Below are 24,015 nucleotides of genomic sequence, written 5' to 3'. Positions count from 1 at the left end.
CCCTAATGGAGGGTGCCGCCCTTATCTTCCCCCTGGTTGCCCCTTCAAGGGGGCGTACTTCTACCATACAAGGTTAGATCCTCCCATCCTGTCTTAACAACAACCAGTTGTTTTCGCAGCCTCTTATCCCTTTTCCCTATAAGGCTTATGGTTATGAGACTGCACCCTAAGTGGGGTTTTCTTCGGGCCGAATGCATTATAAGCTAAGACTTGTCAAGAATGGCAAGGACGCTTCAAACGTCCTCGGCACTCTTGACTCAACCGTGTACCTCGGCGCCTTGATCATATCAGCACTCCTTGGGAGAGTTCTTATTACCTTAGTCGCTCAACCTAAGTCATATGCTTAAGTTGAGAATCCAAGGTGCCTCTCCTGGATGGGCTTTATTGACCCCAAATCTCCATGACTCAGGTTCCGGTGGCAGTGTAGCCTTTCCCTGAGTCATGTAACAGGTACCCCCTAATATGACGTACTTTAGGTCTTACATTTGCCCCTTGCGAAATTTTATTCGCGAACTAGGGTGTACGCCATAAAGGTTCGCCTCTTTCTCTTTTATCATTCTTTTTTGATTATTTTCTGTAAAATTCATTATTTCTCCGAGAGTCTCGCAATTCATAATATTGTATCTGAATTTCGCAATCTCAGTTTTGTTGTTCAATCAAATGTATTTTTGAGAATTTTACTTATTGCGAGATTATCGCAACAACTTAATCATTCATACATTTCTTGCTTTTATTACTTTTGCCCTCCTCTGCTTCTTTATGATTTTCTGCTACTGCTTCCTTGATAATGGTATGTTCATTCTTTTTACCCTGAGCTAGCATTGATTTTGTAACATCTCTTCTCCTTTCTTTTCGATTGTATCCACCATCAACTTCTCACTTCTTTGTACATTCTTGACTTTATGTCGCCAGTTTTTCCTTCTTATTTGCTCTTCCTTCGCAAGATTCTATCTCAGTTCGTAACATGTCTTTCCTTCAACCCAATATCCCTTTATGATTCCTACACCATTGGGGTGAGGGAATTTGATGCATTGATGGAAAGTTGAAGCTACACCCAGAATCCCATGTAGCCAAGGTCGACCAATTAATGCATTGTAAGGTGATTCTACATCAACAACACATAATGATATTTCTGAAGATATTCCCTTCAATGGAATTTGCATAGTAACCTCCCCTTTAGGCTTGTTTGCAGTACCGTTAAAACCATATATCTTATATGTTGATGGTATAAGATTATCATCTCTTCCACCCATGGTTTTATAAGTACGATAAAATAAGATGTTCACAGAGCTTCCAGTATCGACTAGGATTCTATTGACTGCCCATGAATCTTCAGTTTCATCATCCTCATCCTCTTTTGGTTTTGGATTAATCTCTAATTTTATTACCAATGGATTGACATGCATCTCTTCTCCTTCGGGAACTTCTTCTGCGGTAAAGGAAATTATCTGTTTCTGTCATTCCTCTAGTTGCGAAATTTTCGCAATATTCATAATTTCTTTTCCATTATTATCTCTTGCGAACACTCGACTTAAAACATTGTCACGAAAGTATTCAATTATCTTATATGAATGTACGATAGAGTGACAGAATAGATTTTTTGCTTTTGCACCCACTTCTATGAAGAATGTTTCTTTCTTTTTCATTGTATTCACTTTGTGATGTTCTGGTGGTGGTGGTAATGGTTGAGGTTGTGGATGCCCTACCAGAAAGTCGTTTAATTTCCCTTGATCTATCATTCTCAAAATAATCTTCTTTATATTTCTGCAATCGTTTGTGGTATGCCCATGAAAATGATGATAAGAACAAAATTCATGACTTCTGTGATTTGGAGGTGGTTCCGTTCCCATGTTACACAATGTTGGTATATTTTCCATAAAGATTATAGCTTCCCATATCTTCTCCACACTTTCATTTAGAGGTGGCATCTTTATTTCTTCCCATACTACCTTATGACCTCCTTGTCCTCTATTAAAGTTTGGTCTTTGACCTCCATAAGTTTCTTGCGGTTGATCGAGTCTTTGAATATTGTTATTTCCTCCACGACTATAGAAATTTATTTCTCTTTCATACTCTTCTTGATCTCGACTTCCCATAGCTACCAACTTCTACTGATTGTTACCTGTCACCTTTTCTTGTTGTACTTGCGAAGTATTCGCCACTGTATTTATTAGCTTGGGTAATAAGCTTGCATTCGCTGCTTGTGAGCTGGTATTCGCAACTGGATATGATTACATTTAATTTTGTCTTTCCTCCAAAGCAATGTATTCTTCTTGAAGTTCTCCCAATTCAGTCATTGTAATTGTATTCTTGACTCTGAAAATTTGGACATACAACAGGTTTGTTGCAAACATAACATTGATAAATGATAATATGAGATATCTCTCATCCACACGGCCAGCCATTTCGCTACACATGGTTCTCCATCTTTTAGTCAAGTGTTTCAAACTTTCACCAATCCTTTGTTTTAATCCAAGCACATCTTCTATACCAGGTCGTGAGGAATTATTACTTATATATGCTCCCAAGAATGTGGTCTGCAAATGATTGAAGGAGGTTATTGTGTTCTTTGGTATACCTTCAAACCATTTTAACGCCTCTCCTGTTAAGCTGGATGCGAAATATTTGCACAATACTGCATCATGATTTTCCCATTGTAACATGCACCTCACATAAGCTTTATGTGTTGAATTGCACAAGTTGTTCCATCGAAAATGCTATTTAATGCGGGTAAATTGCATTTCGCTGGTATTCCTCCTAATTGTACTTCTATGGTAAATGGAGTTTTCGCAGCTTCTTCTATTGCTTCATCCAATTGTCTTCTACCTACTTCTCCTCTGTTATTTAGCATTCCTCTCATTTCTTCTAATTCTTTCAAGATTTGTTGATTTACCCCTGAATCTTGACCCATTGGTCTCTTTAATTTTGTTTCTCTTCTTCTGCGTTCACGTTTATCTTCTCTTGCGAAATTTTGTATCTCTTCTTCATTATCCTCATCTCGTCTTCTTCTGCGATTCTCTTCTTCATCCTTATCTTGAATTCGCAAGTGATGATGTCGTTCATTTTCCACTCCATAATTTTGTTCATTTCTTATCAACTCAATTCGCTGTCTTTCAGCCGTTCTCTTCACTCTATCATACTCCTCATTGAGATTATCATTATTCCAGTTTTGTATACGCCTGCTTTCTCGATTGTCATGATTGTTCTGGCGAATTGTCTCCTGAAGCTCTTGCTCTTCAATTTCCGCTCTCAACTTTTCACGTTCGCAGATTAAACGTGCTTGTTCAGCATTATGTCTTTCAATTTCTTCTTCAATTGTCTGTTGATTTCTTTGATTTTCTCTCACATGTAAAATTCTTCTTCCCTCTTCTTGATTTCCTTCGCCATCTTGGTTACTTTGCCTCTGAATTTGCCCATTCTATTGATTTCCTCTAATTTTCCTATCATCAAAAGTTTCATTTTATGGAATGTAACGATCATCAATTCTTTCTCTATTTTCGCGATATTTTTCATTAGGATTTGACATTTCTTCCTGAATATTGTTTCCAACATTGATTGTAGGTGAGTTTTGCCTCATTTCTCTTCTAGTTGATCTGGAATATGATTTTTTAATACTTCTCGATCTTCTATTCTGCAATCTGATATTCTCCATTCTTAATTCGTGATTTTGTCTTGTTAAATTTGCACGCTCTTCCGCCTCAGCTCTTCTTTCCTCATGTATTCTTCGTCTAAATGTTTCTAACGCTCCAATTTCTTCATCTCCATGAATTATTCCTTCATCTGCTTCTTGATTTCTCTCTTCTTGTCTGTAATTTCTATTTTGTTGCTCTTCTTCTATTTCTTCTGCAAAATTTGATCGCCAAGTGTGTACCCTCACTCTGTCATAATATGTATTCCTCTCTTGAACTAGTGTTTGTTGAATTGGTGATTGAATTATATTTTCTCTATTATTTCTCCTTCTAGTAGATTCTCCCACTTCACTTCTTTCTCTTCCAGCAATTCTTTTGCTTCTTCTAATAGTAGTTGGTTGTTAGGATGTATTTCTTCTTCTAGCCATTTCCTCAATGCTAACAGTGTTTCAAGAAATTATGAAAAATTCTTAATCAACTACTTTAAATTTTCACAAATCTCAATGTTAATCTTCGATTTTTTCTAGAATAGTCTTCAATCTTCAATCGCCTCTCCCTGTTTCAGCGCCATTATGTAGTTGCAGGAAATCCTACAATACACCCCTAGTATGATTTTATCGTTGATCAATCTATTTTTAGGTTTACACTCTTAATTTTGTTGATTAATTTCTGAATATTCTTACATGAAAAATAAATAAATCAAGAATGATCTCTGCTCTCAACTTTCTCTCTCCTATTTTCTTATCTCTCACTCAAAAAAGATCTCTCTCTCCTTTACAACTCAAATGACTAGTTATAAGGGAAATACATAGTGGATAACAGCTAATCTATCCTTTATTTTCGGATATGGTTTGCGACATTCTCGCAACCTTACAAATGTTGACTTCGCAAGCTTTCTTATTTTCGCAAGACTATCACACCTTTCTCACGATCCTTGCTGATATCGTTTCTGAAATTGTTCTGCGACACTTTTGTGCAATACCATTGTTAACTTCGCTGAGACATAACTGTTGCGAGATTCTGATCCTACAACCCCACTTAGGGTGCAGTCTCGTAACCATAAGACCTATAGGTAAAAGGGATAAGAGGCTGCGAAAACAACTGGTTGTTGTTAATACCGAATGGGAGGAGCTAACCTTGTATGGTAGAAGTACGCCTCCTTGAAGGGGCAACCAGGGGGAGATAAGGGCGGCACCCTCCATTAGGGAGCTGATAAGTGTCTTAAGACGCAAATGCCATGAGGCTTTTTACTCGCAAGGGTATTAAGGCTTGTCATATTTGTGCAACAATCCTGAAGAGGCAATAATACAAAAGAAAAAGTTAAGGCAAGATCAATGGGTTTTTGCATGAAAGTGCAAAGACGTCCTGCGATTTTGTCGCAATGACAAGAGGTGGCAAAATAAGACCTTTAACTAGGAAGGAAAAATAAGACCACATAAGAAAATGAGTAAGCAAGTAAGCTTGCGAAAATGATTATATGTAAGCAAACAAGCTTGCGAATATGTACATGGAAATGAGACTGAGGCAGTGAAAATTCCGCAGACTTGATATTATGATCATACTGTTATGAGATACTAATAGTGCAGGAAAAAGGAAAGATGAAATACAAGTAAGAACTTGTGAGGAACAATAACTACACGAAAAGGAATGCATACACTAAAGAAAAAGCCAGAGAAATGGAGAATGGAGGCAATTTAAAGCTACATCAATTTTAGCGTGCAAAATGAGCTAAGTAACTCAAACATTAGCTATACATTGCAATGTATAAGCATTCTCATCATACAAACATCATACTCGCATCATAAAAGTATTGCATAAGCATTTCATAGCATAAACATCGCATACACATTTTATAACATAATCATCACATAAGCATTATATTCGCACAAGTACTTTACAAAACTGTACGGAATAATATTGCAGAACTTCGCAATAATATCGTAGAATTATTCAGAATTTCGCAGAATTTTTCAGAATTTCGCAGAATTTTTCAGAATTTCGCAGGATTATTCAGAATTTCGCAGAATGTGTCAGAATTTCGCAGAATTATTAAGAATTTTGCATAACTATTCAGAATTTCGCAGAATTATTCAGAATTTCGCAGGATTATTCAGAATTTCGCAGGATTATTCAGAATTTCGCAGAATGTGTCAGAACTTCGCAGGGTTATTCAGAATTTCTCAGAATGTGTCAGAATTTCGTAGGATTATTCAGAGTTTCGTAGGATTATTCAGAATGTGTCAGAATTTTGCAGAATGTGATTATTTCGCAGAATGTGATTATTCCGAACGATATGATCATTTCGCTCGATTATTTCGCACGATTATAAGCAACTTGAAGAGATTATACTATCGCATGAGCACAAAACATGAGACAGAGGAAAGATGAGAATGAAGAAACAATTCGCACATTCAACATTTTCTCAAAGATTCTACCCTCATAGATAAAGACCAGAGGCAACTATGGATTACCAAGAAAACATTTTATGTTCTTTATCTTCTCGGCAAGAATCGCCAAAAATGGAGTAATAATTTAGCATGAATAGAGGCAATACTTATTATTCTCATTCAAGGACGGATAATTCTTACATTTCGAGAATTGAATATTTCTTATACTTCATCAAGGATACTTCATGCTTCTTATACTTCTTCAAGGATACTTCATACTTCGCATTCTTCAAAAGATGATACTTCTTATTTACTTCGCAACATTCCGAAACTTCACAAACGAATAGAGGCAAGTACGTACTTTTCAAATCCAGTATTCTTTTGCTCGTTCCTTCGTCAACAAAGATCAAAGACTACTCCAACAACATGTATCTCGATCCAACAACTACAACAACAGATTTTTTCCTGAAGATCGCTCTTCAAGCAATATTCAAGAAAAAAGAGGCAAGATGTAGGATCCAAATATCGCACAAGTATTTGTAAGTGTGCGAGATTCATAAAAGGCTGTGCGATAATGTCGCACGGAGAATAGGAAATAAAAGGAAATATGAAATAAAAGGAAATATGAGCTGTCATCCACTGGTAGCATCTATATAAAGAGAAAGGTAGGAGAGAGAAAAGTAACTTGTATTATTATATTCTTATTCTTCCCCAAAAACCAGAGAGAGAGCTCCAAATACTCATTAATGGAGTCTCAATATAATAAATATGTAATTCAATGATCATAGTGAAACCTAACCCCGTGGATGTAGATCAAATTGATCGAACCACGTAAATCTTGTGTCTTATTTTCTATTTTCATTATCTTTATCTTTATTTTCATATCAAATAAGTTTAGATCTAGAAACCATAGTCATGATAATACAAGGGGTGTGTTATAGGATTTCCTGCAACTACATAACTGCTACCACTTCTCCAACGCCGAGTCAGCCCGCCGATTCGTTATGTTACAAACACCTAAAGACCAATTCAGATTACTATTGTTACTTGAAACACCTTGGCTACTGTTTGAGATTCATTGGCTACTGTTTGGAACCCGTTACTATTAAATGGGTCATTGTTACCTTGATTGCCTTAGGCAATCGAAAACTAAAAAACTCCAATTCGTGTTATTTAATGTTTTGATGAACATTGAGTTCGATTTGATCCAGTCATTGCCCCGTGCTCAGCGACGGCCTTGAGGTTAATGATGCCCAAAGCAAACTTCGAAAATGTTGCCCATAAAACTATATTTCTAATTATTTGAGTCAACATACATTGACTAACAAAATAGCGCCTAGACATGGAAAATGTGTATCAGTGTTTTTTTAGTATATGTGGGTGAAACCATATTGGAATGGGCGTTGAAAAATCATCTTATAATTAAAAAAATTGAAATTACAGAACAAAAATTAAAAAAAATATGAAAATTTTACACCAAAATTATGAATTAAAAATGTTTGACATGACCAATTCCATCCGCAGTGCGACTTTTATAGTTTCACAAATTTCCAATTGAGTAGTCACACTAGAAATGTATAATTTCATTTAAAAGAATAACTTGTGTGATAACTGAAAATAATACATGAGCTAACATTTGAATTATACCTATTATCAGTTCACATGTAATAACTATTCTCGTCAGATTACTACTTTTCAAGGGTTGTGGAAATGACAATAACAATGACGTCTAATGTGTGAGATAGTGTGATAATAAAAGTGTGAAGGATCCTTCCTCTTTATGTATGAAGTTTGGGATATCAAAATTACTTGAATTAGTTATTTTATTTGATTGGGCAAATAAGAAGATACCGGATTGAAGGATGGAATATGTGTGTATAGTATCAAAGATTCCAAATCAAAGTATGGAATTCGCCGTCCCTAAGGTGTATGTGGCTCCGCCCAGTGCTGATAGTTAAGAGAAAAAATGGAAAGAAAACCAACATACTAAGTATAGGATTTTGACTTTTGTGCTCAAGTCAACAGGTGTTCAATAACTAATGTTTGATAAGAAACCAACTAAAAAAAGAAAATTTGCTGCCCCCAAAATCTTGCTGAACTTTGGGCACTTCATGTCATGGCCGGCCCTGCCTGCACTTTGACACATACCGGATTTCTTTTGAAAATCAGTTTAATCCTAGATGTTTGGTCCTTTTTTTTTGTGAGAGTGAGTTCTTCTGAAATTCTTTTTATGTCTGAACGGATAGATTTGATAGACAAGAATTGGTGGAAATACTATATCTTGTATGATTGTTTTATGATCTTGAAAACTTCCGTTAGGTTTCCGATTTTCTGAATAGGCTCTTTTATTATATGCACTGAGGTTTGTCTTTTCTTTTCTTTTTTTTTTTTTCCTGCAACAATATATGATGCATTGATTTCTTTTTTCATTGCGATAATATCTGTTTTTCTCATTTCAATAGTTTTATGCTGCATTGGTTTTTTTGTTGCAACAATATTGCACTACTGCATTTTCCGTCCAACTTACCGGCTATTGCACCAAGCGACTGCATTTTCAAACTACAAGATAATATTGGAATACGTCCAGTAAAGCTGCAAAACATTGAACATCACAGGTCCACAACCAAGTGTAAACATAGACACTGTAATTGGCAACTCTATAATGTAGAGCCAAACCGCAGGCAAATGCAAAACAAAGAAAGGCCATATTCATCTACCTAACGCAATTAATACATCTACTAATCAGCAAGAGTTGGCTTGTGCAAAATCATTTTTCAAAACATCAAATCCACTCTGCATCTGATCTTGATTTCACAATAACATTAAGAAACGAGATTGCAGAAGATCACTGTTATGTTCTACAATATATAGTTCTATGGTTCAATTGTAAGTGCATACTTAGAAGAAGTTTGTCTTGCCATAGGCCATAGCAGACCGTCAATGGTGGCGATTACTGTAAATAACGCATTTAGATCCAATCTCTAATAGGAATGTTGAAATTATGAGTACATCAAACATGGGCACATTTCAACTCTTTGCAAGATCCAAGACATCACAATTAACTTTATCGAAAAAGAAGAGAAGTAATGAAGAAGCAGAATATATGGGCATGCATCAACAGAGAAAGATATAAAAATCAATGGAGCTCAGACAAACAAAAATTATACTAAAAGTAGTGACTAGATTAAGCGTTAAACTGTTTCTATTACACCCCCCCACATGAGAATTCCCTTAACATAATAATCATACTAAAAGTCTAAAACTATTAGATTAAACTGACCTTTGATGAAGGCAGCAATACATTCTAGAGAGTGAAAGATTACATAAGATAGATTTTAATGCTGAGGACAGAAAGTAACCAAGTAATTTCCACCTTTGCAAGTTGCAATACTAGTAGGATCATCATAAGCATAAGAATAAGCTCTAGGACAAGCATTCTTAAAGACCTTTGAGTAAGCTGTTGGTTTGCAGGTGCTAGGATTCCCAAACTCACCAGTGCAGCAATACCTTGGCTTGTTGAAAGCAGAACAAGCACTTCTACAAGCAACAACTCTTGTATTATCACAAGATTTCACTTGCAGACCAACTGGACACATTTGATTCAAGTCTTTAACACAACCAGTGTAACTACATGCTCCTCCTTTACCTTTGAATGGTTTGACAGAAATGGCCAAGTTGTAACCATCAACAAGACTAACATCATAGAAATCAAGCTCACCAAGTGTGATTTCAGCAAGGGTTGCAGGTGGTTCACCACCAGCACCATTACAGTACAAGGCACCACCACAATCACCAGTTCCACAATGACCTTTACCACTTGCATCAAAGACACAATCTTGACGACCCCAGAATCTCCCTGACCAATCTTGTGGTACCCTTAATGAATAAGCTTGTTTGGGGTTCAGCTTAAATCCACCTTTAACTAAAATGGGTTTCCCTGCACTTGGCTGAATCCCTGGCCATACTGGGTATGAACATTTGTTGTGGAATGCAATTGTTGCTGATGAAACTTCAACTGAAATGCAATAAAAAGTGAAAATCAGCAACTATCTTCATTAATTTCATTATACTATAAACAGATTGTAAAGAATAAATATAATACCTGCAATGTGAGAAATGAAGAGAAGGGTGAGGAGTAAAGGCTTGAGCTGCACCATATCCATAGCTTACTGAAACCTTGACAGAAACCAGAGAAAGAAGAAATGACCTTCTCTTTCTCTTCTTACTGAGTCGGTTTATAAAGAAGTAGAAAAAAGGGTAAAGAAGTAAAGAACAACAACCACTGTACAACACAGTAAAAAGAAAGAAAGAAAAAGTAAAGGGTTTGGCCTTGGCCTTGGCCTTGAGAGTAGGTCAAAGAGGTTGAAAGGTCTGTCTGCAAATGAAAAGAGGTTCCAGTTGTTTTCCTCTTTCCTTGTTTGTGTTTAGGAGCTAGACTAGAGCTAGTGAGAATGGGGAAATGGTACATGTACTCAACTCTCACAATGTTTGTGTTTGTGTAGTAGTGACAAAGAAAGAGAGCTCAAATTTCAAAAATGTCAGAGGTTTCAGTGGGAAGAGGAATAAGGCAAAAGTATGTCCTTTTGTTATCAACTCTCTGCATTTGATCACATGTTGAAGGAATCAAAATGTTGCGAGTCCATTAGTACTGAACTAGTACTATTCTTCTCTCCCTTAAACCCATCAGATATTGTTTGTAAATTACTACAGATTTGGGAAACACACCATCTGAAGAAAGGATTCAAAGGACAAGATTTAAGAACCCCATGTCCTTATATTCTTTTCAAATTGCCATTTTGAAACAGTATTAGACCCCACCACGGCACCACCACCTTCTTGTTTTAGGTTTCTTATACGAAAACCTGCATCAGATCAGATGGTTATTTGAAGAAGTAGTTGTAAAAATGAAGTTGTTGGGGTTATTTACTGCGTGGACTAGTAGTTGAAGAACGTTTATGGCTTCTGGTAAAAAAATTATGAAAGGAAAAGAAAAAGGCAGTGAGTGCCTAATCACTTTCTTTCACACTGCCCGAAACTATGAGTCCTCGGATCGATGAGATTCCCATTGGAATGGTTGTTCTCTGCTCTTGTTGTTTAATGGTAATTTTTATCTTTTTCACATGGTGAAGATTCAGGAGAGGGGACATTCGTAGGTTAAAATATTTGCATGGTCCATGGAGCATCTCTATTCTCTCGTACTAAAAGTTCATATTTTATTTTGTTTAAATGGGTTGAATGTTTCTACTTAAACTTTATTTAGATATAGCCAAGAGTCAAGTTTGTGTTATTTATAGGTGCTTTTTTCAGCTCGGCTGATATTTATTATTCGTTCCGTTTCAAAATAATAAACTTGTTTTATGTATAATTTATACATGAAATCATTTATTTTTGGGATTTTAATAAAGTGCCACACTTCCAATTTACAGTTTAAGAAAATGACATCGTTTTTTTCAGAGTTTATTTAATGCCACACGTTTGACCTTTTCCATCCAAAAAAACTGTTGCCATCAGTTAGTGCATAGGTGGCATTTATCCAGCTTAGTAAAAGACATATACACCCTCAAATCTGTCACCAACTCACCAAACCCATTCCTTATTTTGGCACTTCCCTTCTTTTCTTACACTTCTTGTAGCCTTCACCATCAGTTCATAGCTCAATCTTCTCAGCTTACAGCTCTATCTCTGCTTAAACATCTCAACTCCATTTACTCCAGCCATCACCCTGTAATCTGGCATACTCAGCTTCACCGGGACCACGGCCAGCTTAACCTCCTTTCTTCATTTCCAGCAATCTCTGCCTGCGAACACATCAGAACTACCACCAAACTGCAGCGGCAACAATACCAGCTGCACCATTTCATCTCATAAACATACATCTCTTCATACCATTTCCAGTGCCAATTCAATTTCATTACCAGCACATCTGTTACTCATCTCGCTTGCAATCTTGCCATGTCCAGTTCAACAGCATCATACCCATCCGTAATCCATCACCGATTCCTCCTTGCTCTTGGGTTCACTGCACCTGCAATATCCACCAGTAAAACTCTCCAGCATCAACACTGTCATGTCACCTGTCCTAGCATTCATCTAAGTCACCAAATACCCATGGAACTCTGTAGCAACACTTCAGTTCCATGGCAATTCATCACCAACCATCGCAGTCATTTTCTCTTGCTTCATCTCAAGAGCCTACAGCAACTCCCTGCAGCTCATGTGACATTAACCAAGCACAAACCACCTTGTACACAGGCTCAACTGGTAGAAACTGAGCTTGAAGAGGTGAAGAAAAAACCATTTAGGACTTTTATCGAACACCTAATGTGCCATTCTCATCTTGGTGTAACATTGAAATTTCTAGCGCTTCTAAACTCACCGAAACACCTGGAAATTCAATCCCATGACAGTTCTACCATTTTATAGCCATATATCCCCTGGAAAACCATCTTCAGTTTCATTCAACACCTATCAGAAAAAATGTCACCAAACCCATGGAACCAACATCATACATCTCCATTACCACCAACCAGTTCAGTCTCTGCAACTCCTTCTTCAACCTGCCATCACCTGCAACCATGGCCCAAGCCATGACATCACCACCAGTATCAACCACCAATACTGCTTCATCACGACAACCATCATAATCAAAACAATTTACAGTAAAAAACAATTAGAAACCCTAATTAACATACGAAACTGGAAAAAAAAATGAAAATCAAGCTAAACCCTATTCTTAAAAAAACCTGAATACTATGAATTAAACATAATTTTGACGAACCCTAAAATTATTTCCCAAAACTTTAAGAAAGAATTTTGACAAATCCTATATGTAGGTTTCACAAAACTGATTTTGATACCATCTCATCACTATTCTTGCTTCATCACAAAATTCTAACCAATTCTCGATTTGATTCAAACCCACAATCATCACAACATCCATCAGATCAATATCTTGATCTCTATCGGCAAATCAAACCCAATGTTCAATTTATTCTCAATTATCCACGAATGTAGCTCAGTTCAATTTCATCATTGTACCCTATCAATTCTTCTTCATCTTCCATTTCTAAAGATCGACAACAACATCAACTCCAAATGTTCATCTGAATCACCAAGAACACCTCCAATTTTAAAACAAATCCTCAATTTGAACCTTCACAATCTCAACAGATCTAATTCTCAGACCCATCTTCATTTTTTACTCGATTTCATCTCTCAATTTCTCTGTTTTTTTCTCGACCTAGTTCTCGGCAATAATAGCAGCAGCTGCTGCTTTTCTCCTCTTTCAGATTCTTTTTTCTGCTTTCTCCTAATTAGTGATTCACAAGTCTTTAAGGATTGTGAAGGGTAAGTAGGGAATGATAACATATTATCTTGACTTTTTCAACGCATATAGACCGGTTTGGTAGGCCCTGACGGAATATTTAACGGTTGTGGCATTTAATTAACTCTGAAAAAAACGGTGGCATTTTCTTGAATCGGGATTTGCAAGTGTGGCAGTTTGTTAAAATTCCCTTCATTTTTTTCTAAACGGAGGTAGTACTTTATTTAGTTCAGTCAATCTATTCGTTGGAGTTTAATTTGATCAACAAAGAATTACGATTTTTCATATGTTTCATTAGCCTTTTCTTTTTGTAAAAAAGCTTAGGCCCCAAGAGCCTAAGAGGAGTACAAGCTAGAGTTGGTGGTAAGTCAGTTATCAATACTCCTATGAATAGAATTTTTACAGGCCATAGCCAAATTAAAGGAATTCAAAATTTGCAATCTATGAATAATTATGAGACTAAATAGAACAAAGGAAATAACATTGATTCTACTATTATTCTCTTCATTAACATCTATTCTACGTCTTTCATGGAAACTAAGATGGAATCTTCCTTGGACTGCACTGTGGTGGAGCATTGTGAAACGGACCAGAACCTCCATGGATTCAACATGGATTTCAACATTTCTGTTCCGCAATCCTTTGACCCATTCGAAACCTAAGTCTGCTCCTCTTGTTGCTCCCTGTTCTTTATAATGTCTTGGATATCCTCTAATCCTAATGGTGTGTCATGCAAAATCTAAAGCAGTAAGAGCAGTGTAGTACACCAGGGTTTCAGGATCATATAAAGTGCATATTTGGATCATTATTCCAAAAGATTATCTTTAATCAGTATCAATAGAGTAGAGGGAAGCATCCTCATCACCAATCTTTCTCTCTTTTTTTTCATATTTTTCAGACCGAAGAATAGAATTAAGGATATGGTCCTACAAATGATGAACTCTGTTATGGTTACTTAGGTGTTGAGTGATACTGAGAGTAGTATTTCTAGCCTTCAAATGAATGTGATCAAGAATAAAATCACATCTAGCTTTTCAGATGTACCGGCAAGCAGTAGCATAAATGGTGTTATTGGATTGTGTGGATGCATAAGTGAACCAAGAGTTTAATCAATGCAGGAAGTTTGTGGTTGAATCAAACTTGCCATGTGATGGTCCAAGAAGCAGATGCCAGACAGAAGTAGCAGCATGACAGTTTAAGAACATGTGTGGCATAGTTTCCTCCCCACAATTACATATCTTAAAGATGGGATCAATGTAGTTAAGTATGCTGGCAGTTTTTGCATTTGTGGGAAGGATTCCATGGGCACATTTCCATAAAAAAATTGTATCATTGGAGCAATAGCCATGCTCCACAAAGCTTTCTAGTTACTGATTTCGACATCATTTCTATAGAGAGTATCCATTTTGGATATGTACAAGGATTTGACTGTGAATTCTCCAGAATCAGTGAGATTCCAAAGGATTTGATCCTCTTCACCAGGATGAGTGTTAATATCCAGAATAGCTTTGGCAGTGATAGGATTGAACCAATTATTAATAAGAGGGGTATTCCAATCCCCATTATGAAAAAGATGTTCAACCACGAGGAGATCAGTAGGGTCGTTAGCAGGTTAAATACTGGAGTAGAAATAGTAAGAATCCATATGTCCGCCCAAATTTGATGTTCTTACCATTTCCAATTCTCCAAGAACTATGCTGCTGAATATGATTGATGCCTTTCCAAATATAAGAATCTCCATCTTTAGGTTTAGTTCCATATTTAGGACATTTCTTCCAAATAGGTATTTAACATCCATGAGCTGGTACCAGAGAGAGACTTTGTGATTTTCCAGTCTCCAACCAATCTTAGTGATCATAACACTGTTGAAATGTTTCATATTCATGCAACCAGATCTCCCAGATCTTTAGGGTTGTACACAGCAGTTCATGCTTTTGGATAGTAGACTTTTGGATTATTTAAGTTTTTATCTCAAAAAAAATCTCTTTGAAGCTTGTTTAGATCTTGACAAGTTTGTTTGGGGAGCTTGAAATAGTTTATCTGGTAGATGCTGGTAGTGGATGTGACAGAACTAATGTGGACATGTCTTCTAGCAGGGTTGAGTGGCTCATTCTTCCAACGGACAAGTCTGAATTTGAGCTTATTAACTCCAGGTTTGAAGGAGGTAATTCTGGTAAAGAGGGAAGAACCAAGATATTTATCATTCAGCTGAAGGATTTGAACTCCCATACTGCTTCTAACGATGGAATTACTTAGAGCAGGATCAATATTGTTGTTGAAGAAGATACCAGATTTATTTAAGTTGATTAAATGACTTAAAGTTTCACTAAATATCTGGAGAATATCCATTAGGTTTTGACTCTCAATCTTGTTGGTTTTGTGGAAAACCATACACTCATCAGCAAACAGGAGATGGTTGATGGAGGGGACATTCTGATGAGTGCCAGATATTGCGTATTTCTACATCTTTTTATTGTCATTTAACTCATCTTTTGTGCTCTAATTCTCTATTTTATCTCAAATTCTGTATTTTTACTGTTTTCAAGAATAATTATGTTTACTAATTTATTTTGTGTTTTTAGGTAGTAAAAAAAGCTTGGATGAATTGAGAATCCAAAAGAGCAAAAAATTAGTGATAACGGAAGAGAGACAACGAAGTTCCCGCTAGAAGGCAGTGAAGATTGTAAAGGAAGCATCGCGCAAAAATTTGTGCAATCTGTTTGCAACTTATCTGCATGCGTCTTGCACAACCTAAAACTAGCAGTGGGCTTGAGAATTAGGTTTGAAGAAGACATGGGCCTAGAAGAAGATTTTCCAAGAGGACCCAAGACCCAAATCCTTTTATGTACCCGAGAAATCAAATATGATACACCCGTTCAACACCCAGAAGCTGCTTAACATCCAACAACATCTCCACACGGTACTTCAACATCTGAAGCATCCGCCCAACACCGTAACACCTTTTATTTCCTCTTTTATTCGAACAAAAACCAAAACCATCTCCATTTTTTCTCTTCATTCTCTACAACACCACTTGTAGCCCTCTTCCATCAAATCCATATCCCCGACCATCTCTGCTCACAACCACCATCATAAACACAATTAAACTCTTAATCTCTATCTCTCTCTCAATCTTATATTTTTCCTTATCAAGAATAGTAACCTTATAAGCTAGGATTGAGAGAGATAAGATTAGGGCTATCTTCAACAGCTGGAAAAGTAGGCTTGCAGGGATGCATTGAAGATGGAAACTGTTAGAGAAACACGTTTTGGTGAGTTGGGTCCCTCTTAATTGTCGAATTGAAGAAGAATAGAGAGAATTTTGTGTATAAATAGGGGTTGATGCTTTGTAATTCGATATCCAATTTTAGTTGTATCAACTAGTCTTCATAATATTGTGTTTGCATCTTGTTCATCATGTTCTAATCTTATTTGCTAGGGTTTAGATGAAGCCCTTTTCCTACTGCTAAGGTTATTCATGTTTGATTATTATTCTTGTTGTGCTTAAAATGATATAGAGATGGTCTAATCTGTGTGTCATCTTATTTACTATGCAACATAGGTAGTTAGAATAATTCTGTATTGTGCTTCAACTCATGCTTCAATGCTTAATTCGATTTGTGATTAGTTGTGCTGTAAGAAGACAACTAATGCTGGGGTTTATTACCTTATTTGATATTAGATCATCCATTTAAGAATACTCTGGATAAACGGCAGACTTGCGTCTTCATCGATGTCAATTACAAAGGGACGATAATAGTATTTGAGCTGAATTAGCTTCGTAGAAGTTAGGAGGTGGATTCAATTTCCCTAGTATCTTCCACTTAAGTGCTTACACCCTTGTTATTCGAATCCTTTATTTATATTCTGTTTTACTATTTCATTCGGTGCAAACATCTTGTCGTATCGACACACAAACCCCCATTGTTGTTACTTCTTATTTGAACTGTAGTTTGTTTTTAGTTATTTAATAACGCCATGGTAAGAAAGAAAAGTTCAAGAGAAAATTTCAAGCAACAAGGAATTAAAGAGAAGAATTAGAGATTATCAAGGTTCTCATAAATTCAGATGTTCATCATCGACAACTGCAAATTGAAGATTGAAGACTAAAGATGAAAACGCTTCTATAATTGTTGTGAGAGTGGTGATGATTGTCGATCGGATGTGAAGGTAAGTGAGTACCCTCATCCTCGAATAATGGTTGATTTCCTTTCTTAGAGATCGTCAGTAAAAGATTCTTACTTCCCACGATTTTGTGGAGGCTCTAGAAATTATTTCGGAAGGTTTTCCTTCCCACCATTCAATGTATGCAGGATTTCTCTCTTTATTCCTTCCTGCACACATGAGAGACTAAAAAGCAGTCTTTTTGAGTGCAATTATCATAAAACCATATTGGTGAGGCAGAAGTCGAGGCTTTTGATCACTCTCGAACCTGAATTATTTCATAACGGCGTGGTTGTTTCTCGCTCAACTCTTAAGCATGAAAATATGATCTTTGGTATTTCTAACTTCTTATTACTAGCATGCAGAAACTCTATGTCCTCATAGCTCCTTGGATGCTTTCGACATATCCAATTTCATACAACAAGATCTTGATTAAACTTTTTGATTTTCATAGAATGAAGTAATTCATGAGCAATGATGATATTATCTTGAATGTGTCAACCTTGAATGTAAGTTGTTTGAGTGGGAGAAATAAGTTTGGACAAAAGAGGTTTTAGTCTGTTTGATAAGATTTTTGAGATAATTTTATAACTTACATTGCACAGACTAATTGGTTTATAATCAACAAGTGTTTGAGGGTATTGAATTTTGGGAATCAGTACTTGATAAGTATGGTTGATAACCTTCAACATACGTTTATGAATTAAGAAAAATGACGAACAATGGAAATTACCTCATTGCTAATAGTACCCAACATTGTTGATAAAAGCCAGCTTGAAATCCATCATTCTCTGGTAAAGCCCAAGGTCTTATGTTGAAAACAACATCTTTGATTTCTTGAGCATCTGGTAATCTGATAAGACTGTCATTTTCTTCATTAGAGATGCAAGACAAAGTTGTACAGTAAAATTTATTGATTAAGATGAGGCTTTGAAGTAGTTGAGATAGCAAAATGTGAGAGAAAAACTTGTTCAATTTCATTCTTAGAGTCATACCATAAACCCAAAGGAGCTTGAATAGCATTAATATTAGATCTTATTTTGTTAAAATTGGCCACAGAATGAAAGTAAGAAGTATTCTTATCAGCTTCTAAAAATTTATCACCAGCATGTTGCATAAAGTATTCTTTTTGAACTGATAACCATTGTTGTAAGGAGTTACCAAGTTGAATGACTTGAGGATGTGTAGCAGGAATATACGTGCCATGACAAACTTGAAGTTGAGACTGAATCTAACGCAGATTCTCTTCAATATTACCAAAAGATAATCTAACTCAGCTAACTTGAAAATTGATAAGAAGGAGAACCCAAAAACTGATGATTCTAACTCTCATTAATAGTCTCAGTGCAAGAAGAAAATTTGAACCAACACTTATACAACTTAAATGGTAAATGCTCACTAGAATGGGGAATAGTATGCAAAATGATTGGACTATGATCAGATGATATAGGAACTAAATGCTGAAGAAAGGCATTAGTATAACTGTTTATCCAACGAGTATTAACTAAGGCTCTATCCAGTCTGACAGAAACATGAGCATCACCAAATCTATGATTAGACCAAGTAGTATCTAAACCAGAATAACCATATCAATAAGGCGCGATTGTGGTACATAATCTCTAATATGAGTAGAATGATGAGAATTTTTAGCATGACTATTAGTTTCAGCATCATTCATGGTAAAGTTTAAATCCCTAAAAAGAACCCAAGGAAGATTTTAATATGACTACTCATATCTAAGAGATACTGCCACTGGTTAGTAGTATCCAAAGCATTGTGAGCTCCATACATGAATGTTATCAAAAAATTAGGGTTATTATCATGAGTATGAAGGATAGCGTGTATAGTTTCAGAGGTTGTATGCATAATTTCTAAACCTACACCATTTTTCCATGCAATAGCAATTCCACCAGAGAGACCATCCACTAGATTACACCAAAAGTTAGGATATTTAGTATGAGTAAGATAAAGATGCATTTTCGAGTTTTGAGCCTTGGTTTCAGAGAAGGAAAAAATATCAGGGTCATACTGAGTCAAGCAAAATCTAAGATAATCTCGAGTATGAGGATAACCTATACCCTAACGGTTCCAGAATAAAATTTTCATGATGAAAACCAAAGAAAGCAAAAGGAAAATCAAGAGAAAAAAACAAAGAAAATAACAGAAAGAAAGAAATAAAATAGGAGAAAAGTAACAACATATTTCCAAGCATCAGTGTGATTTGAGCTTCAAAAGCTTGAGCGGCAGCAATGTCCCGGACAACATTTTGATAATCACCGATCGGAGAAAGATGAGAAGAAGCAATATCTTGATTAACTATATCTTCCTGATATTAACTGGTAAAATATGATCTGAAATAGTTGGCTCATTGGCAATAACGAAAGTGGTAATGGGGCGATTTCTCTTCTTAACACCACTAGTACTCGCAACCTCACTTGCTAAAGTAGAAAGAGAATGTCTAGAAACCATAGGAATAGTATTTGGTTGCAAGAGAATGGATTTAGATAAAGTGTCTTTCCATCTTCCTCGACATGAAATGAGCCAAATTTCCATTGCCTCCCCGTAACCAATGGCAGAACATCCAGGTCCCGAAAGATAGCCGTAAATCCTAAGAAAAGGAACCGGAAGAAAGAGACACATTAATCCACAATTATGTAAGAACTTACGTGACAATGATATCTTTAATGTAGTTGCGAGAAATCTCACAACTAAACCCTTAGTAAAATCTATAGAACAATCTAAGAAACCATCATAAGAATCTCAAGAACTTTTATTAAAATCTTAGAACAAGTACAAAGACATGAGAAAACCCTAACTTGGGAAGCAAATAATCTTTCTCTCTCCTAAATATCTTGTCTAAGCTCTCTAAAAAGGTCTCCCCCTTCTACAAAGGAGCTCGGCTCCTTATATAGGAGTTTACATAGTGGAGGACAGCTAATAAAGCCCTTTATTTCGGATCTGACGTGCGTTACTATCGCATATGGATTTATAATTGCCGCACGGTTTCTTTACTGCCGCACAGATCTTCACACTTTAATCATGATTAGGTGACATCATCTGGTTCACCATCTTAAATATGTTGTATGCGATCGTATTCGCTTATCACTTAAGGAGTTACTTCGCATACTAAACGAGTGTGCGGTATTTTGTACCCACATTTTGTCTCTTCTCATATCGTTCTTTTGGTAAAGAGAGCGGTATGAGAAATTCTGATTTATTTGCCGGACCCGCTCATCTTTCCATATTCCTATAAATTAACCTTTTTTCGAGTTCTTGGCATGGTAGTCCACACGTGTTTTCTTCACCATTCATTATCAGACTCGTCTTTAATAACTTCCTCTTCTTATCCACTCATTATGCTCTTATTGGGAGAAATCTCTCGGGAGTTGGGATGCAAATCCTTTTCTTTTTACACGTCTCTCATCATTTTTTCTACTACACGTCTCCTCTTTTTTCTTTTTACCATCTCTCATCATTTTTTCTCTGCAACTTTCTTTTTCTCTGCAACTTCCTTTGATCATTTTTTGCCATCATCCTTCCTTCGTATTCTCCTCCAGTTGTATTTCTCTTCTCATGCTCTATTCTTTATCATCATCTTGATCATCCTGATCTTGATTAACTCGATCATCTCGCTTAAATTCTCACCTTCCATTCCCATTCTAAAAATGGTTCTAACAGCCGGCTGGAAGAACACCAGAGAATTCAACAGGTTAAAGGGTGAGTTTGAGGGTAGAGGTTTCACATTATCAGTCCCTCATGGATCTAAACCCACTTTTATAATTGGACCTGAGTGGTTTTTTCCTGATGACTAATGGGATAGTGATAGGATCATTGTTTCGCTTGGTCAACTCTCTGCGAATCTTCCCTTCCTTTATACAATCCTCAAACTCCTCTCTTCTACGAACTGCTTTCTCATGAAAAATTTAGACGAGGCGTGTTTCAACTGAGCGACGATTGCATAAGAATAATGGTCGAATATTCTCGTCGTGCGGCAGGGTGGGATCTGCTTATCCGGTAGATGTGAGACATCCAAACTTTGCACATAAGGAAATTAACCCTGCGGAGTATACGGTTGAGAATTTCTTTCTTCACTACGATGTTGTCATTATGAAGAATGAATTATTTCGATGGGGAATTTGCTTGTCAAGAAAGGATGGCATCGCAGAAGAGCAGAGGATCATGTGTGATGTTGATGTTCATGACTCTTCCAATAACACCGCTCGCAAATCAAAAGATTCTCATGGGGTGGAGTATCCCATTGTTATTGAAAGCTCTTATATTACATGCAAAAATGTTGATGGGTCTGACCTCCCTCTCCCTGAGAGATTTTCCGCTTACATACCTTGGGAATTTGTATGGCCCGAGGAAAGAAATGTGGTATGCTTCTTTTTTCGACTTTATTTCTTCTATCTGCTTTTCTTCTTTTGTTCTTCGCTTCCCATATTATCTCTTTTGGCTTCAGGTGGCAAAGGAAAGAAAAAGGAAAATAAAAATTTGCCTCCAGCGTCACATTCGCGTCGTAATGAAGTAAGAAATACTCCTTGTCTAGTTTTAACATATTGTTGTCTCTGTTTCTTATCTCCCATTATGCGTGTAGGTGAGAGCTGAAGATGTTAAGGGAAAAGGTAAAAAGACAACTTCCAAGAATCCTCCTAAGAAGCGAAAGGCGCCTTCTCCCTCTCCCTCGGACTCCTCTTCTGGTGATGAGGAAACGCATTTACCTGATGACTCCTCGCTCACATCTTTTATACGGCAGTTGTCCAGTATCTTCTTCGAATCTATGTCCGCTATTGGTAATGATGTGTTAACTCGCACATGCGAGACGGTCGCAAATATTTGTGACGCTCCCTCCTTGAGCCATGAGTCCTTTCGAGGAGTTGCTTCTGCGCTGAGCCCAAGCTTTCAATTTGCGTTTGGGTCTGCATTAGTTTCCTTCTTGTGCGTCAATCTTTATTATGAGTATGTATCTTTTACTTACTTTTTCGCTTTCTCTTTATTAATGCAATATGCACGTATGTCTCATGCTGTCACCTCTGACCTTCAAAGGAAGATTCGTTCTCTTGATGCCCAAAATCTTAAACTTGAAGTTGAGGTCTCTACCTATAAAAATGATGTCACTAGGCTTCGCAAAAGAAATGATCAATTAGCTGGTACGTCATTTTTTATTGTTTATGCTTTTTTGTTTATGCGTCCTTTTCTCCTTATTTTAATTCTTTGTTCTTGCAGAGATTTACAACTTAACTGATGAGGAAATTCACTACCCCGTTGATGATGAGATTCTTCTAGAGCATCTTAACTCCTCCTTAAATAACCTTGTTGATGTTGACATAGAAACTCTTAACCCGGTGGAACTGAAGTCTAAATATGAAATTCTTAAAGCTAAACATATGAGCATGTTATCTACTTGTAATAGCTTTAGGCATCGTTATCGTGAATCCAAAGGGTTGATTAAAGCTTTGGAAGCGAAAAATAACGCTCTTGTAACTGAGAAGGAAAACATTGCTCTTAAGGGTGCGAAAGATTTGAAGGAATTCCATGAAGTTACTCTTCAAGTTCAAGTGGAAAGCGATTTAGATATAAGCGAAAAGAATGCGGTAATAGAGCGAGATAATATGATTCGCTTTCGACTTCTTATAGAGAATGACGTTGAGTTTGATTGGGCTGCTAGGGTTATCGATAATGCTAGGAATGATTTAGCTACAATTGTTAGCTTAGAGTTTGACCATGCTGAATTGGTTAGATCCATTATTTATGGGAGAGAAGGTCATCCATAATTCTGTACTGTCTTCATTTTTGCATTACTTTCTTTATTTTATTTGCATGCGGCTTTAATCTTTTTGTTTACTTTTAGCTACTAAGAAGAAGCATCTTGAGGAGATTGAAAATTTGAATAAGGAGCTTTCAAATAGAAATGATAAATGTCGCAGGCTTAAGAAAAAGCTGGTGACTACTGTGTCCAATTTAACTAAGGATGCGGTCAGTATTCGGGATGCGGCCATTGAGGAGGTCTGCACTGATAACAATATCGCCATACTAGATTATAATTTCGTTGAAGTCTCAGCTAATGAAGTTGGCTATGAAATCTCTGATAGCGAAGCAGAGTATGAAGAATATGAAGAAACTGAAGATGAATATAATGGTGACTCTGGATCTGAAGAAAGAGGTGAAGATGATATGGGCGGGAAATAGCCGCATTTTCTGAATTCTGTTTTGCTTTTTCTTTCTCCGCTTGTAAAGTACCACTCTTTGTATCATGTTCTCTTTTTCCATTTTTTGTACACTGGTTTCTTTGTGACTTTTGGGATTTGAATGTACATTCTTTTTCTTCAATGTTTAATCTTTTTTCTGCTTCTATTCTCGCATACTTCAATTCTGCAATCTATCATTAATCAAAAGCAAAGTGTTCTTCCATAGATAATAGCATATAACAGTATAACTCCTGAATCAGTAATAGTATGTAATGTATAACATGTGCATGAGTCTATCATATGGGGGTGGGTGGGGGGGGGGG

General features: G+C 36.5%; 1 protein-coding gene across 1 annotated transcript; it reads right to left on the bottom strand.

Moving 5' to 3' along the window:
• Positions 1–9,177: 9,177 nt before the first annotated feature.
• On the bottom strand, positions 9,178–10,440 carry LOC113282088 (thaumatin-like protein). Its single transcript, XM_026531013.1, has 2 exons — positions 10,119–10,440; positions 9,178–10,031 (listed from the first exon to the last, which is right to left on the bottom strand). Exons 1-2 carry the CDS (start codon positions 10,177–10,179, stop codon positions 9,352–9,354), a joined length of 741 nt encoding a protein of 246 aa, XP_026386798.1. The 5' UTR covers positions 10,180–10,440; the 3' UTR covers positions 9,178–9,351.
• Between the last annotated feature and the right edge of the window lie 13,575 nt (positions 10,441–24,015).

This window comes from Papaver somniferum, chromosome 5, assembly GCF_003573695.1.
Source record: "Papaver somniferum cultivar HN1 chromosome 5, ASM357369v1, whole genome shotgun sequence".
Lineage (NCBI taxonomy): Eukaryota > Viridiplantae > Streptophyta > Magnoliopsida > Ranunculales > Papaveraceae > Papaver > Papaver somniferum.
Note: the sequence above shows the minus strand (reverse complement) of the source record. Positions and strands in the feature narration are given on the sequence as shown.